The sequence below is a fragment of the Coregonus lavaretus genome (genome assembly GCF_964263955.1).
Source record: "Coregonus lavaretus genome assembly, chromosome: 37".
Taxonomy (NCBI): Eukaryota; Metazoa; Chordata; class Actinopteri; order Salmoniformes; family Salmonidae; genus Coregonus; species Coregonus lavaretus.
In genome coordinates, this window is record NC_140024.1 from 13,213,949 (window position 1) to 13,232,071 (window position 18,123).

Here is an 18,123-nt window from a genome sequence, read left to right on the forward strand (position 1 = left end):
TAGCAGGAGTAGGGAGTTAGTGTCTGAGGGAATGGTGGAGAAATACTCCCTTGCATCAGTTCCACTCAGAGGTCTACTGTATACCATCCAGCTAAACCCTATCTATTGCATTCCTTTTCTACTGGGTGTTAACGCAGCAGCAGCACAAACACACAGAAATGTCGTTTCTTATCCCAACACAAGTAGAGTACTTAGCAGTATACAGTATGACTTCTGACCCATCCCTACAGAACTAGGATCCCCATGAGAACACATGCAGAAGCTGAGGGTCAGCATGCTGGCAAGAGCTGTACAGTATCTGTAGGTGGAGTGGTGTGAAGCTATGATAGAGGCCCACAGACTAGACAGTCACTGGGCTGCAGCAGCAGCTATGGTACTATAGCAGAAGCAAAGATACTCAACCAGCTGACAGGTCTGGCAAGAGCAGAGCCAGGAGCTTGGGCGGATAATTGATACTTACCATGCTTGTAACCTGAATGCAAACAAACAAGGTTTTATTGTAATTTTATAATCCCTCTGGACAACAATCCTGCAATAGCAAGATGTAACAATTTATGTTTTATCAATAAGCATTTTGATTTCAATGACCCAACACACAATACCTTGATAACAAAGAGCATTTATAGAAATCACTTCAATCAATTTGACAATGAAGGTTTCAGTTAATCCGATTTGATTAATCAAATTTCACATAATGCTTGTAAAAGTATATGATTTCAATTGAATCATATATATAATATCCTTTGGTCATAACAAACATTTTTGAAAACCCGGACTGACAAAATACCATTGTTAAATGGTATAAAATATTCAAATGTGTATTCAAATAAAACTGCAGTTTCAAGTATTTATGCCATGTCCTCTGTCAAAACATTACACTGAAAGAAAGTGTCGGTACAGGAACCTCAAGAGTAATTAATCAACTAGCACTGCTGTCACATTGAAACTTGGATACGTCAATGAATAATAATGTGGGGTGGGACATTTTGGAGAATGTGGTGGACTTGGAATGTCTGAGGATTTGATCACTATGGTCAGCTATGGTTTGAGAGAAGTAGCACAGAGAATGGCACCATAATGACTGTCATTTCACTCAACATGTTTCAGATAAGAAAAGAGACAGAGCAGATTTACAGCGATGTTCCCTGTAAATGGAGGGGGGCGCATGCCTTTCTCTTTGCTGCTGATCTCTAATTTGCTTTAGATGAGAGTAGACAGAGACCCATACAAAAGATGGCTGTTTTAACTCAGACAGCCGCACTGTGCCTGAAAGACCAGGCATTCACAGCTGGCTGATACTCACTCACTCACTCACACACACACACACACACACACACACACACACTAATGAGGGGTCATTAATCCATCTGAACACTGGGAACAGGGGAAACGTGTGAAAGTCAAAAGATGTAGTCATCCCCTCATAAAGATAAGAAAGAAAGAAATCTGGCAACCCTTAAGGTCTTTAAACACACATACATTACCAAATGACCCTTGTAAAAATGCTTTGAATTACAGGTACATTTATTACAAGATTACACCTTTCACAATAACAATTTTTTCAGAAGACATTTTGGAAAGGGTATATTTGGTGTTAGCCCATGATTTTCAACACATTACTATTGGTAAAATGAGTCACAGAGGAAGAATGTAATAGGACAGCTACACACAGAGAAAGGAAGGCAACTGATAGCCATGTCAATGTGATAGCTTAGAGTTATCAATATGGAGGGAGTGCGCAACAGCAGAGAGGGCAGATGAGATGCTGCTTCCTCATGGTCTTAACTCAGCACTGACAGGGGAAGATGATTAGGTTAAAACAGCAAAATAAAGAGGCAAAGGTTTTTTCATAGACCACCCTTAGTCTTTGAACCTAAACCCTTTTAACATGCAGCACATCAGTGGCTGATACTGTGTCTGCTTATGACATGTAAACAGACTTCTGCTGATGACCTCTGAACTCCAGCTCTCAGCCACTCACCAACAGCCAATGCATCTTGCCAACATGCTTTCCCACATACAGTACAGATAACACCAGTACCAACCTCTGATTCTGGTTCACATTGTCATGCCAAACAGAAAGAAAGGAGCAACAAAGTCTACGAACTATGAGTGCATTTGCTTTGAGGGTTTTAGAAGGATCCAACGTGGTTGGGCTCATTTTCATTTAACTGTAGAAAATGCTGACATTGCCTTTAGGATGTCTGGGCTAACATTAACATATTTTTCTTGGCAAAAATTACAGAAGAAAGTGAAATTCTTTAAGCTCTTTTTGAGCGTGTCCACTCTGAGCTCTGTGGAACAGATTTAGAATATTTGCGAGCCTTGCTCTCATGAGAATATTGAATTTCTCATTCACATTATATCTAACACTTTGCTATTTTCAGACTTGCATTACGGACACTAGTAATAACTATATTGTATATTTTTCACAAACGTAAAATAAATTTCTTAAGTATTTAAACAGATCCTTACAATTGTTTTCAAAGCAAATGCACTTATTGTTCAATGACAATAAAGAAAATATAAATAAAACACTTAGTGAGAGATGGTGTGTGTGTGTGTGTGTGTGTGTGTGTGTGTGTGTGTGTGTGTGTGTGTGTGTGTGTGTGTGTGTGTGTGTGTGTGTGTGTGTGTGTGTGTGTGTGTGTGTGTGTGTGTGTGTGTGTGTGTGGGGGGGGGGAGTTATATTATGAATTCTAATCATAAGCAGGGGATCTAGGCTACGGGAATCAGAGCGTCAGGCATTCACTCTGTCACCACGGGAAACAGGAAGTAAGATGACGCACAGCAACCACAAGCCCAAAAGCAGAAAAGCGCATACCTTTAGCTTGGAATGAAACTCACGAGATTTCCTTCTGGCAAGAACCTGAATGTGACTAGACACCTGCGGGGTAGGGGAGGGGAGGAAAACAAAGGAACAGCCTGTAACCATGGCGATGAAAAGCCCCCCTGCAACTGGGCAAAGCCAGACGTACCTTGATGGCAGCTGAGATTTCTCGAACTTTCTTTCTTGCTAAGACCTGTATGTGACTAGACACCTCCATTTTTTTAAACAAAAGAAGAGAGAAAAAAACAAGAAAACCAAAAATACAAAAAGGATTACACATCTCTTTGTTGAGAACACTTCAGGGGGATTTGAGCTGCCCAATAGGATAATAGAAGCATCTCCAAGCCACACACCAAGCTCACAGCCACAAAGCATTGTGTTGCCTGTTGTTGTCACTTAAGTGAGCTGATTAAGAAGGATGCAGGCCTCTTTAGCACACATTAACAGGGCGCAGATGTGATCGACTGTGTATTGAATGAGAATCGGCCAGTCTTGTATTCTTAAGGGAGCCGGATAAGGCGTTTCAGAGGCCCATGCTGCTTTCAACATTCAGACAGACTTGGAAATATGTAATGCTTTTGTATAAAATATTCAGTAGTGTAAATGGTTGGCTATAGTAAGATAATGTGTGGTCAGTCTGTATTTCTGATGGGGGGAGAGACGAACGCTTGGTCTGAGGGGGATTTCCTTCTCTGCTCTCGGTCTTAATCAGGCCAATCACACACAAGTGGCTGTTGAGGCAGTTCACCGGGGAATGATCAACGCCTAAAAGCATGTCTGTTAATAGGGAGAGCAGGGTGATGGGGAAGTGTGAAGTACTCCGTTCCAGCTCACCAAAATAAGATTACAATTAAAATTCAATCTGACATTCCTTATTTTAATCAACCATTTTCCTGATATTGTTTGCTTTAGTCTCACATACAGAACAGAGCTCTTTAGTTAGAACAGTGAATGTGGAAGTAATCATAATATTTTAATTTAGTTAATTTGAGTTAATTAACTCAAATAAATTACAATGATTTCTGATTGAGACTGATTTCTTAACATCTCATCACTTCAATCATTAAATATAAAATAGTTGTGTGTTTTGGTTGTATCATAAATTCTATTACAGCAGGAAAACAACCCTCTATCTTGTGTGATTCCCCATTGAGAGAGTGAATTACAGAGACATAGCACACATTACCTTTCTTTAGCTGGCTGATCAATTTCCACCCAGCTATAGAGTGCCAGTCTGGACACAGGGGTGTTTATCATGGACATACGAGCCAGTGGTCATGAGCATGACTTCCTGCTCAACCAGACTGATGGACCACATGGCCAGACAGCTTCCCACCAACTGATATTATGGGAGCTTATAGACAACCTCTATTTATATCTACAGTCTGTGTCTTACATCAACTGGAAACTTCTAACAGACAAAAATTATGTTGGTATTAATCAATGTCCTATCATCCATGTCCTAATCCAGTTTCTGTTGTGATTATTTAAAAACACTAAATACATTTTTTACAACAAATATTGAGTAATGTAGCCCTCTTATAACACACTCTTCCAGACGGAACGATGGTCTTATAGTTGCGTTACTGTAATGTGAGGGTGTCCAAGTCAGTGTGTGTGTTTGTGTGTGTGTGTGTGTGAGAGCTTTTGCAGGATAACTGTAAGAAGACTGAACACATCCAGGGTATGGTAAGACAGCCTCCCATCAGACAAAGCAGGCAGCAAAGCTCCATGCAACTGTGAGTGTGTGTGAGTGTGTGTGTGTGAGTGTGCCCTGTGTTCTCTCCAGCAGAAGCACAGGCAGTAGTCACATTCAGGTGTGATGGCCTTCTTCAGTTTAACATGCCATGCAAACATATCCGCTCCCCTCTTACCTGCTTCCTTGTCCTCGTCTTACCAGTCCGTAGCTTGATGTATCGGGCTATCAGCTCATTCCGACCTGCAGAAAGCACACAGAAAGGAGAGAGAAAGGTTAGCACAAAATAAACCATCATTGAGATCCTGGACTTCAGTGTGCTCCTTTCAATTTACAATGACACAAATAAAGCACACAATAGTCAAATATGCATCATACTGTATAATCATCAGACATTTACATCTCACTATATATATCTCGACAAACAAACAAACAAAAATCCCATTTAAATGTAAAAGCGGCATGTTTCATTAGCATGAGAAAGCCTTACAACAAGCATACAGCCTTTCAAATTCATCTAATTTAATCCCATTCTCTTCAAAGCCTCACGATATGAAAGGAAACAGATCCAGACATTCATACTGTTACTGTAAATAATGGCAAAGGAAATATATTAATTTAAGCAGTGTTGTTCTCTAAATGATAATTAAAGCATGGGCTTTGTAGTGATTTCCAATTAATGGCAGCTCTAAACATTCTTCTGCCCTCAGCTCGCCTCTTATTGCTGCAGCGAGGCACACTGACCCCGGATTAGCCTTTTCATATGGTAATAATATACTGCCACCCCTAAACTATTACACAAATTATAGGTAAGGAGCCACTCTAATGATGTGTCCAGCTGAAGGCAACTAATGCCATGGACCTACTTCTCTCTCCCATGTAATGCAACACGTCCTTTAAACAACTAAACCAGCTTTTTTTCTCCAGCTCAATTAATGGCCTTGTCTTGATATTTCACTTAGCATCCTCAATATACAACGGTACATTTGCTACGGAGCAGCGACTGTGTTCTCAGAATAGAAAAACTACAACATTTCCTGTGAAAGGCAGTGGATGGACCACCTAATGCAGATGCTGCACATGAGGATGGTGAATAAAGTGAAGTATAGAACAAGCGTAGTGGAGGTGGTTATTGAGGCGATGGCAGGCAGGTCTGGGTTGTTAGGCTGGAGATGTATGTGCTGCCTGTTGTTTGTGTAGTGTCACACCGAGGCAGCCAGGCTGAAGCCTCCACCTGTTGTGAACCCAGTGCTCTGTTCAGGTGTGTCAGATGAAAGGAGGGCCAGTCTGGGTATTGCCCCTTGAGTTACTGCCATTAACAACACCTGGCGAGGGGGTGTTTTTTTTTCTCTCTCTCTCTCTCTCTCTCTCTCTCTCTCTCTCTCACTCTCTCTCTCTCTCTCGCTCTCTCTCGCTTTCTCCCTCAGTCTTATTCTTGGATGCCAGAGGGGTTTGGATGCCAAGATGTTTGCTTTCACTATTTTATAAAATGTATTAGCCCCTAGTTTCACTACTGGCTCTATATATAAGCATTTCAAATGTTCAGTTTCTTTTGAAAGAAGACACCCTGATGTAGCAGATTTACCAGTGCCTTTTCAAAATAGCAAATTTAAATCAACACAGTGAAAAAACGGAAGAAATTAAGTAAACACATTTTGTGTAGCGCAACACCTTGCTCCATGTGTCTGCCACACCCAGACAGGTGTTGCTCTGCTATGTGACGGGGGCTGGGGATTGTTGTAGGCGGGGCACCATGAGGAGGGGTGTGGCGAGAGTTGTGACCCAAGTCTCACCTCCTCACAAGGAGCATTTAGGTAAGGCCAGGGTGACTGAACCAGGTCTCCTTCCCCTGGACAAATAAACATCATCTGGGGATTTCAATCGCGGCCGGGCCACCCAGCGTGCCTGCACTGTAATCTCTACCAGATGAAGCTGGGGGCCGCGCTGTTTTCAATAATTCACACACTGTGTACACATAACATGACAATAAGGGCATTCATGCAGACACCTGATTCCTAGATCAAAGCTCACAAATGCTTATTGCTGAATAATTCATTTTTTTCACCAGGCTGAAAAAAAGACTGCTCAGCGGGTTTTGGCGAGCATGCTTTCTTTCCTGTGTTTCCACTGCAAAACAACATTTGCAAAAAAAAAGCAACTGGCCACATTCAGGACTCTGAATCCACTTTATTCAACCACCCTCCCCCTACACAAAAAGTTTCTAAGGGGCAGTACTGTGTCTCCCATAAACTAATCAACACTTGTGTTTTCCTCAGGGAGATGTGGCACAGTGCCTGGAGTCGTGGCGGTAGAGCAGTTACCCCTGTTGAGAGTTCTAATTCAACATTTTAAAGTCAGGCCTTTTCATTTTACTGGAACCTAAGCAGTGCCACATTACTTTCTTCCTCCCTCTCTCTCTTTACTTTTCATTCACACTTTTCAAGTACAGTTGGTTTCAAGTAAATGTTTGGGTTTTTAATTTCCTCTTTTAAAAGCACATTACATAATTGGAAACAATTGTCATTGGATCAAACAAGCTTTTCGATGTCATGAACGTTTTGACTTTACTAAAGTGAAAGAAGTAATTAAATTCATACAAATGAGAACAATAAATTCAAAACAGATTGACAGATTATTTCAATAAGAATCAACAGATCATTATGCCCATTGAGGGGGTTGAAAAGATAGAACCTTTCCTCCGCATGAACATCAGGGTCCCAGCTCTGCTTCATCACACATTATTATTTCAACTCTGTGGGAGGTAAGAGTCAGAGCTGACATGAGCTGTTCATCTTATTTAGTGAGGTGTACGACTGGGATGAATTATTACCCCTAAAGACACTGAAGCAGCAGCCTGTGACCTCTCATTCCAGCACTGCACAGCTCCCCTGTTTTACATTTACATCATTTAGCAGACGCTCTTATCCAGAGCGACTTACATTATTTATTTTTTTATACCCCCTGTGGGAATCGAACCCACAACCCTGGCGTTGCAAACACCATGCTCTATCAACTGAGCTACATCCCTGCCGGCCATTCCCTCCCCTACCCTGGACGACGCTGGGCCAATTGCGCGCCGCCCCATGGGTCTCCCGGTCACGGCCGGCTACGACAGAGCCTGGATTCGAACCAGGATCTCTAGTGTCACAGCTAGCACTGCGATGCAGTGCCTTAGACCACTGCGCCACTCAGGAGACTATGTTACTCCACTGTCTGTCAACACATTGGTTAACACCTTCTCCCAAGGCAAGACCAGACTGTTACGCTGGCCTGGCCTCTCTGCATCTCCTCACGCATTCCCTCCAGAAGTTTCCCGCTGGGCAAAAGAGACCCTGCATCGTAACAGATGATGCCCTGGGCATCCGCCTGAGTTACAGAGCGCTGGAATGGAATGGCTGAGGGGGAAGCTCTCAATCTTTGGGAGTTGGGAACATCGTAAGGAAACGTGATTTCATTTTCACTCAGGTTGACGGGTGGATAGTTGTGCCTCACTGGAGGAAGACAGGGAAAGTGACTCTTGAAGGAGGAACTTGTTGTCACTCAAAGCAGCAGGAAAATGATTAGATATTTATGGTGTGACCCCAGAGTAGAGTCATGTTGCTAGGCATGCTCTGTGTATTCCTTCCCCTGGTAAGAATGCTTTCCTCTGAATCTCAATGACCCTGAAGGTCTTGGGCCATATCAATGGCACTCAAACCACAGCACCACAAAGAGTTCCACTCTTCCTGGGGTTGTCCCCCAGCAGCTGATTCTTCATTCAGTCAGAAATCTAATTTGGACCTTAGCATCCTTCCTCCTTGGGAGGATCCTGGGACAGCCTCACCATGGTCCCTAGCCCTGCTGGGTGTGTTACAATAGTAGTAAAGAATTAAGTCACAGCCCACTCAAGCCTGACCACAGGAATACACTTTTTCTGCCCCTGCAATAAAAAATAGAATCAAATCAAATGTTATTTGTCACATGAGCCGAATACAACGGGTGTAGACTTAGCCGTGAAATACTTGCTTACAAGCCCTTCCCAACGATGCAGAGTTACAAAATAATCATAAAAAGAAAAATAGTAACACAAAAGGAATTAAATACACAAGAATGGAGCTATATACAGGGAGTACCAGTACCAGATGAGGTATTTGAGGTAGATATGTACATGAAGGTGTAAAAGTGTGTGTGTGTTATGTGTGTGTGTGTATGTAGTGTATGTGAATGCATGTGGGTTTTCTGTGAAAGTGTCAGTGTAGTGTGTGTTTGAGTGTGTATATAGTGTGTATATATAGTGTTGTGAGTGTGCATAGATTCAGTGCAAGATAGGGTCAGTGCAGATAGTCCGGGTAACCATTAATTAACTGTTTAGCAGTCTTATGGCTATTTAGCAGTCTTATGGCTTGGGGGTAGAAGCCGTCTCGAAGCCTGTTGGTCCGAGAGCCAATGCTCCGGTAATGTTTGCCGGACGGTAAGGTTGCACAAACACTTTTAATAGGATAATGTTTCAATTCAACATTTTGTGGATGACCTGCTGCTTAGGCCTATTAGCTGTCATGGTTCATACAGCAGCACAACTTCTTTCATGGTTTTAAACATCTATGGTATGTAGTTATTGTAGCACATTCCACCATTAAACTGTAAAAAGAAGACCATGTTTTTCAGTGAGACCGCAGTAGTCTATGAGGTTAACTGGCCTGACTGGAAAGTCCCCCCCTCGCTCTATCCCTCCCTGGACAGTTGGGGTTTACACAGCTGCTGTGCCCCCACCCTGCCTCTACCCCTCCCCACCCCACTCATACCCCCTCTGGTGCTGCTGGAGTCTGCTGCCAAAAAACAAAACAGACTCCCAGTTTATTTACAACTCCTCCACTTTCCCTAGGCGTATTCTGACAATGTTCCATCACACTTCTTTGAGTAACATTAGCATTACTCAGTTTGATTCCCTCTTTAGCAATAATTAACTCTGAACTTTATAGAGTCTTTCTCAACGTTTCAAAAATCCCCACTGCGATAGGATTTTTAAAACTTCATTTACATGTAAGAGTTCAGGTGGGCCTTCGCTTCAGCAAACAAAGGAAAGGTGGCGTGCTCAACGACAATGACAAATCATGAGAAGGGCTTAACAAGAAAAACGTCCTTGTTTCTATAATGGTGTTGCCTTGATTTTGGGGGTCTCTGTGTCTCCGGATTCACAGACACCCAAATATCTCCTATGTATATTTTTACATGGCCTATTGATTAACCAGACACACTATTTATCTTATTATTATTATTATTATTATTATTTTGTACTATAATTTGCCATTTACCTTGAAACATATTAGCATTATTATGTTCTTACATTGTTGTCTCAATGGGCCACTAGGCTATGAATAGGAGCTAAGTGCAATGGTCAGGTAACTCTGAGGAAGACGTCAGCTTGACGTCGAAACGTCAGTCACCTGTTCGCATCCTGTACAATGCATTAAAGTGAGCTAAAACAAATCAATCTCTGCTTTTTTTGTTGAGTGCTCCATCTCCTTGAGTCCTTTTGGACGTTTTTTTTGGTAAGCCCTTCTCATCATTTATATGTCTTGACTCGCTCTCCTCTTCCGTTCTCCTCACATTACTGTCTCTGTATTCAAACGAATCACTGCTAACAAAACTTCCATCATTAGCTGCTCTATGGAAAGGAGAGAAAAGCTGAATCTTGCAGGAGATACAGTATATTGATGTTTGAGTTGAAGTTAGGTCATCCTACATGTGTAGGCCACATGTCCTTCTGCTCCAGCCCGTATTCTAAAGTATCCTGCTACTTATGTCCTTCTGCTCCAGCCCGTATTCTAAAGTATCCTGCTACTTATGTCCTTCTGCTCCAGCCCGTATTCTAAAGTATCCTGCTACTTATGTCCTTCTGCTCCAGCCTGTATTCTAAAGTATCCTGCTACTTATGTCCTTCTGCTCCAGCCCATATTCTAAAATATCCTTCTACTTATGTCCTTCTGCTCCAGCCCGTATTCTAAAGTATCCTGCTACTTATGAGTGATGAGTGACACCAGGGGAAGACAGGTGGTGCTGTGGTCTGACTATTGTCACCTGCCAGGGGAACAGCAGTGCTAGAGCCTCATCTGAAGAAGTGAATGAGATAGACCAATAGCCTGGGTCACGTGGCCATAATATCCACTGAATACATATGGTATGAGAGCTTAATTTCGCTCTAAAATGGAGCTGACCCTCCAGAACTTGAACTCAGCCCAGACACACATGTTCTCACCTATGGCAGTGATGATAAATATCTCCAAAGGGTGAGCTGGTCAATTATATAAGTATGAGTGAGCTTGATGTGCATAAATCTGCCATTGATCATGTACCCATCCTTAGCATCTCCACTGGCGTATCAATGAAAAGATGATTCGATCTGAATCGGCCCCAAAGCCATGCACCCGCATATGATAAACATTGGGATAATTTAGGTTATGGTGTAATAAACATTTTAACTGCCTTGGTTACATCCTTTGAGTGGTAATAACAACGCTTTGCTGAAGTCTTTTTTCCTCCTGCTTTTAAAGGCGCTCATTTCCTGTAGCAGCACTTTTGTTTAATGCAGGCACAACCACAGTCACATCTGGTCCGGCGGTGGGCGATGATGTCAATGGATGTTGAGACTGTGCTGGGCCTGGCTCCATGGCAGCCAGCGGAGCGCTCGCTCATGTGGTTTTAACTCTCTCCTCTTAGTAGGAGCACAGGACACGCCTTGGACAGCACAGGGGGCAACCTCTCGCCCACAAGCCCCGCCCCACCAAACATATCTATCATTCAAGTGTCACTTGTCAAAGCCCAAAAGGAACCACCAATGTGATTTCGCCCAGGCTTAACCTGAATTAGACCTGTGAAAGCTTAACATGCTGTAAGATGTTAGGGCACTCCTCAGTCATTATCTCAACCCAATATTTAGAACCTTGTGATGTTGGAAGGACTACTGGGTAAAGCACCTATTACAAATTCTCCTGTCTGAAAACATTCATTTGTTAGTCAAGGAGCACTACAGGGGACTTCTCAAACCAGAGAAAGTGCTTCCTTGTTTTCTCTCTCTCTCTCTCTCTCTCTCTCTCTCTCTCTCTCTCTCTCTCTCTCTCTCTCTCTCTCTCTCTCTCTCTCTCTCTCTCTCTCTCTATCTCTCTCTCTCTATCTCTCTCTCTCTCTCTCTCTCTCTCTCTCTCTCTCCCTCACTCACTCACTCACTCACTCACTCACTCACTCACTCACTCACACACTCACACACACACACACACACACACACAGAGAGACACAGAGAGACACAGAGAGACACAGAGAGACACAGAGACAGGCATCTATGTAAGTGTTGATTACATGAATGCTTGTAAATGGCTAGACAGTTTTCCTGTCTAGGCAGAGTAAGAACGGCATTGATCCTTTTCCATTGGCCTTCCTGTCCCAGAATGCAGTGTGGGCCAGAGGCCAGCCTCTCTCTCTATGTGGATGGAGTAGCAGGTTCAGACAATAGGCCTGACTTCCCTGTCATCCCTGATAGATGACTCAGGGGTCTCAGGCTGACATTAGCATCACAATAGACTAAATCAACAATATGGAGGCATTCAGCAGGAGGGTCCCTGGCTGGGTCAGGGTGTGGGTAGAGGAGGCAGGAAGCCTTTTACTTGACAAGAACAACGGCACACTGGGAAACAGCGCTTGCCAAGAGGAGAACCTGTCACTAACAATAAAGGAGACTTGTGGCCTGGAAGTTAAACAGGTGACAGACAATGGTATCCTAGGTTTGGCTGTCAGTTTCAAGTAACCTACATTTGAATATGTACAAAATAATACTATTTTTATTTTTACGTAACGATAGCCCAGATTTTATAACCATTAAACATAACTACACTGCAAGTATGTTGTTTGTATTGGTGTTAATTGTACAAAAGATAGATCTGTCCATTGAGCGAGAGGCTAGCTGAAACAATTCCAGTGCTTCTAAAAATAAAGGCTTGAAGTTGGTAAGATCCTGCAGGTGTTTCCCCATGAAGATGTGGCTCAAAGAAACTCCCTCCCCTCTTCCTCCTCCCCCTTTTCTTCAAATCCCTGCTCTCTCATGGTTATAATTAGGGTCAGAGGGAGAGGGGGCTCAGCCCCTTATGCCAGTGAAATCCATTTAGAAAGAGGATAACGTCTGCTGATCCCAACATCTAACCGCAGCCAACCAGCTCCCTATTATGGGTGGCTTAACTCCTCCCCACCCCTCGTATTTAAAGCGTGGTGCCCCAAGAAAGACTTCAAGGCCAAAGTCGGCACGTCGACGATCACACACACTCAGGCCATTCTTAGGGTCACAATAGTTTACCCCCACGATGACACACACACACACGTCCCACCCATCCCTCCTAGCTTTTACAAACTGAAAGTTTAAGCCTATACATCTTCCCGAGAGGCCGTCTGTGCGTGTGTCCATCTGCCTCCTGCTGAGAGGGCAAGGTCACTCACAAACACACGTATACACATCTACATTCTACACATTCAGCTTGCTGTAATAACCCATCACGTGGTGCCATGCTGCTGTGTAAGAGGAAATAATTATTAATAAAGACCATATGTTTGTTTTTTGTGCAAATCGTTTTCAAGAAGGTTGTTATGAATTATTTTAAGTGAAACGTTGTGAGAGATTCTGATTTGTCATCTGCAATCTGTACATCCATTGCAGCCTCCACCCAAAATTTCACAATCCATGATTTGACTATTTCATTTGTGGAGCCTGCTGTGTGCCTCTGTAAATGTAGGGCAGGCTCCTTAATGTCTCTGGGAGAAAGAAGCAGAACATCAGTGGCTCTTTGCTTTTGGCTCTGACCTCGGCCCCCACACTCAATATGGGTATTTCTCATTCATTCATACAGCCACAGACCACAACAATTCAGTGCTCATTTGAAACAGAAAAATGAAAATATTTATACCAATCCATGAGGGCACTTATGTAACACTGAAGAAGAAATGTGAAGAGCTAATGAATTTGGTTTGAAAAGTAATTAAGTACTGTGTCCCCTCCTCAGGACTTCTCAAACAGGCCGGTGGGGCAGACAGAAACCACAGAGATTCATATCACCCATTTACAAAACACGAATGCCCTCAAATAACTCACTAAACTCACATATGGGCTTACACAAACAGATTATGTTTTTAAGATGATGTTTACATAATATCATGTTTAGTATTAGAAATGCAGTATAAAATGAGCTCCACAAACAAAAAGGCAAAATCCAGTCCACTTTCAAAGACATAGATATAATGATGTTCCCAATCTTTTACATAACCTTTAGCATACAATGTGAATTGATGGAAAGTAACATGCAAATGTAATGACATGATTGTCATTTTAGAAATAGGCCGACTATTACTCAAAACTCCATTTACAGTATTTCTCTAACAACAGTGTGCTAGTAATCAACAAATATGTTGCATAACTACCATAAACCTATCGTTTAATGCTCATATACTTCTGTCTAAAATGTATTCATCTATGAGAAGATAAGATCTTATATTTGCTGAAGTATAATCTCATTTTCTCTTAGATACACTCTGATTTCAAGTGATTAATCTATCCCATTTCTGCAGTTTGTTGAGTTGTGGTTTCTAATGTGGGGACTTTGCTGATTGGTTGAGAAAATAGAAGTAATTCCTTCTGATGATTAGGGCTACAAAGGGTGAGCTATGGAACGGCTAGGCTATATTTGTGGTCTTAAGCAAGCAAAGAAAAAACAGAGCAGCAGACCCCAAACCTGAGTAATGTTTCTCATTCAGTCGTCAAGCCGTCCAACAATATCCGCTACTTAATCATTGTCATGAGATATAACTGTTGTTCCACAGTGAGTAACAGCAAACAGGATCTACAAGCATTCAGTGGTAATAGGCCATCACTTTCACCCGCAGAAAGTGGCCAGCTGAATAGGCTTCGCCAAGTTCTCGCGACTCCTGATACACATCCATAATTCAACCCAGTGGAGGTCGGCGCTCACTGTGTTTAGTCTTCAGGCCTGATTAATGGATCAAAAGTCTCATTAGGTGGCTGGAAATCTGACTGCTAATCAATTAATTTATCCTTATAATGTCTTTGTACGTAATTAATACCTCTTTAAAAATCTATTTATTTCTGCCAACACCAAAAAGAAATCAATACTTCACTTTAACTGACCTTAAAGTGGGATAAAAGCCCAGTGAGTGGTTGAGGTAATGGACAGGTTAACCGTGAGAGATTAAAGGTGGGGTATTTTCTCTCCAGCTAACGGGACATCAGATATCAACAGGTCACTGACCCGGGTCTTCATGGAGACACAGAGAGGATTACACCAGCTAACCTCTGCTAAATGGTGACTGTGTTTTGGACAGGGGCAAGGAGTTAGGGCTCTATGTCCTTTCTCCCTGGCCTGTCCTGCTTTGGCGAGCCTGCGGCTGAGTCCTACTCCCCCCTCTCAGAGCAATATATGGGCTCACCGGGGACCAATTAACACAGCCAGCACTCGTCTGAATCACTCTATCAATTAGGAGCCACTGAGTATATCATCACATACATTACTGCAGAGGCAGGCCTGGCCGTTGGGTCGGGGTGTGTCTTTCAGGAGTAGTGGGGGAGGAGGAGGAGAGAGAGAAGGAGGGAGGGGGGGTGAAATAAACAACCAGTCGGACTGGCTGCTGGACTCATCTGTGAGGACGGCAGTAATTAGGAGTCCCCTGAGGAACTCGTAGCGGAGCGCGGCCGATGTGTGAACATGACGCTGGCTGGCAGGGAGGCACCCCCACCCGCCTCCTCACAGGGTTAAATCAATATTTTCAATCTCTCAGGATCAATCCGGCATCTGAACACAAAGAAAAACCTGTTAGCGGCGACCAATATGTGTAAATGAAAAGCCCAACTTTGTGGCCCTGATGTAGTCTGCCTCTCCTTCTCCCTGCTTCTCTTTAACTCACACAGGCTGAGAGTAAAAACCTCATCTCTCAAAGTTGTGAGGGAATTCTATCCTTTTCCAACAGAGAAATCCCACACAATCCTCTCTGTCAAGGCTGTAACAGTCGGACAGCTCCAATCAGTCTAGAAGAGATAGCTGCTGGTGATACAGACGAAACACGATAGATAGGAAACGATACATAGTAAATGTGCCCAATGTGATCATTTCTATGCTGTTGAGATCTGAGTATGTAAGTCTTCTAAGAGCAGCTCCTTTGTCTGCTTCTCTGCGATAAACACTGTGCAGTGTTGTCAAGGTTAGTATATCTCCTGTTCTTCATGATCCTCTTCACGAACAGACTAACAGTGTCTATAGTTGAGAATCCTATACTCTTTGCCTTGGACATACAATCGCAGGCTTCAACATCTGCTGCCAACATTAAATGACAGGCTTTAGGAGCACTGGTTGAAAAATATAGAGGTACGGTACATATTCCATTCTTACATTGATTACACAGAATGGTTTCATCAGTGTAGAATGGTTGGTCTCATCAGTACAAAGGGTTTCATAAATATAAAATGGTGCCATCATCAGTGTTAAACTGATGCTCTACATGAATGGAGAGCATCAGAGACACTGCATCTTTAAGAAGCCCAGAGTTCCAGCGTTTTACTCAAACAAAAGCAGCCAATTGGGAGCGTGCAACCTGAAACCAGCACAGCTCTAAAGAGACTCACACAGGCTTCACTGCTGGGACACACCCCATAAAGTCCCTGACACACACAGGCAGCAGAATATTCCCTACTAACCTAACCCTGCTCTCACATGGAAACATTTCCTGATAAAACGTTGAGCAAACTTCACCATGGTCAAATCACAACTGAGCACACAGTAACCCTCTGTAGTCTCTCTTCCCCGCAGGTCAGGAATTACATGGCACCTTTAGAAAGCACTCTTTCTTCTCTTGTTAGAACAGGATGGGACTTGAACGCCTGAGGATTATTCATACAAAAAAATCTAGATTGTGTCCTTTACATGGGAAAAAAAACATTGTATTTTTTGGTGGGAGTGAATCTTTTGTACAATCATTTAATGATAAAAACAGCCTTAGTGTTGATCTTCTTAGGACACAGAGGTCCGTGTTTATGTGTGTGTTCTCGTGCGTGCGTGCGTGTGTGTGTGTTTAGCCTACATGCATGTATGTGTGTCTGCTTTGTCTGTGTATACATTTGTCTGGGTTCACAGTCTCTAAAAAAGCCATCTGAGATTCCATGGTACATTCCATTCTGATGAGGAGCCTGTCTGGACATTGATAAACCAACTGCGGTCCTAACCTACAAAAGACAAACCAGGCTGCATCAGAGGCAGATGAGACTGCTGTTCATAATAGACATACCATCTACTGTATGCTGATTGATTTACATAATATACAAAAAAGTCACTAAATGTCACGAAACAAATCCAGTGGAAAGAGATTTACAAGGATTTTCCTTAATCTAACCATGCCATATGGATACACCAAAAGTATCCGCAATATTCAAGAACTTTGCACGCTATCTCCGTTCCTATTGCTGTGTCTGCGAGTAAGCCGTCTCTTTAGCACCATTTAAGCTCCTGCCAATAGCATCCCGTCACCCACTGGTCAACAAATAACAACAACAAGAGCCCAGGGCCCATTGTTCTGGCTGAGCAGCCAAGCGTGGTGCAATCCCCCAACAACCTGAGGCTGGTTAATGCAGCAGGCAGGCAGGCAGGAGACTGGAATCTAAGACAAGTGCCAACATGCCATGTCTAGTCACACCTCACACAGGGTCACTTCAGTATCAACACAGGTCAACACTGGGGTCTACATGCTGGGGAGATCCTCACTAAGAATAATAGTAAAGGGAAATATATATATTTTTAAAGGATATGTATGTATGTGTATATATATATGTGTATGTATGTGTGTGTATATATATATATATATATATATATATATATATATATATATATATATGTGAGAAAAAAACAGAAAAAAAACATATGGGGGATTGGAAGTGATGCAGACAATTACATTGATGGAAGTTACAATCTATCTGCAATATTAAAGCTGATCTACCCCCTAAACAAACAAATAATAATAAAAAATAAATAATAATAATAATAATAGTACTTGATCATCAAAAAAGCTGAGAATCTAGATTAAAATATATTCTAATGTAAATTGATTACATTACGATTACATAAGTGATATGAAATCCAGTTTGAAATACAACCAGACCTGTTTCTATCACCTGTCCTCATACTCTTCGAGCTGGGCCTATTGAACGAACACACACACGTCTCTCTCTTAATTGCCACGGGCACAAAACAACAACAGGTGCAGGCAAGCAGCAGCAGGATTGTCAGCGTTGAGCTTGGTTTAAAGTGACAGCACAAAGAGCACATATAAAAGGTACCCTCCTCGAACCTCGAATTTTAGATGCTGAAATGTCATGTGCCTTTGAGTCTTGTTATACAGCAACAGTCTCCCTATGAAAAACAGAATTTAAGGAGCAGACAATTGGAAGCATTGTCCCTGAGAGTAAACTAAACATACTGTAGTGAGTGGGGAAGGGCGGACAACAAACAATCAGAGAGATGGGCAGATAGAAGCAGAAACATCTTCACTGACTGACCCATGATGACTACATAACTTTGGTGTG

At 42.5% G+C, this 18,123-nt stretch overlaps 1 protein-coding gene across 5 annotated transcripts in view; it reads right to left on the bottom strand.

Moving 5' to 3' along the window:
* LOC311111836 (transcriptional enhancer factor TEF-1-like) overlaps positions 1-18,123 on the bottom strand; it is a 55,148-nt gene that overhangs the window by 10,708 nt on the left and 26,317 nt on the right. Inside the window, exons 4-7 of one of the 5 annotated variants that reach the window (XM_084154730.1) lie at positions 4,705-4,769; positions 2,979-3,041; positions 2,825-2,887; positions 461-472 (exon numbers count right to left, since the gene is read on the bottom strand). In XM_084154730.1, the coding sequence (XP_084010856.1) occupies positions 461-472; positions 2,825-2,887; positions 2,979-3,041; positions 4,705-4,769 (203 nt within the window). Of the gene's footprint in view, positions 1-460; positions 473-2,824; positions 2,888-2,969; positions 3,042-4,704; positions 4,770-18,123 lie in introns of all 5 variants that reach the window. The other 4 variants (XM_084154732.1, XM_084154731.1, XM_084154733.1 and 1 more) reach the window with 4 other exon arrangements.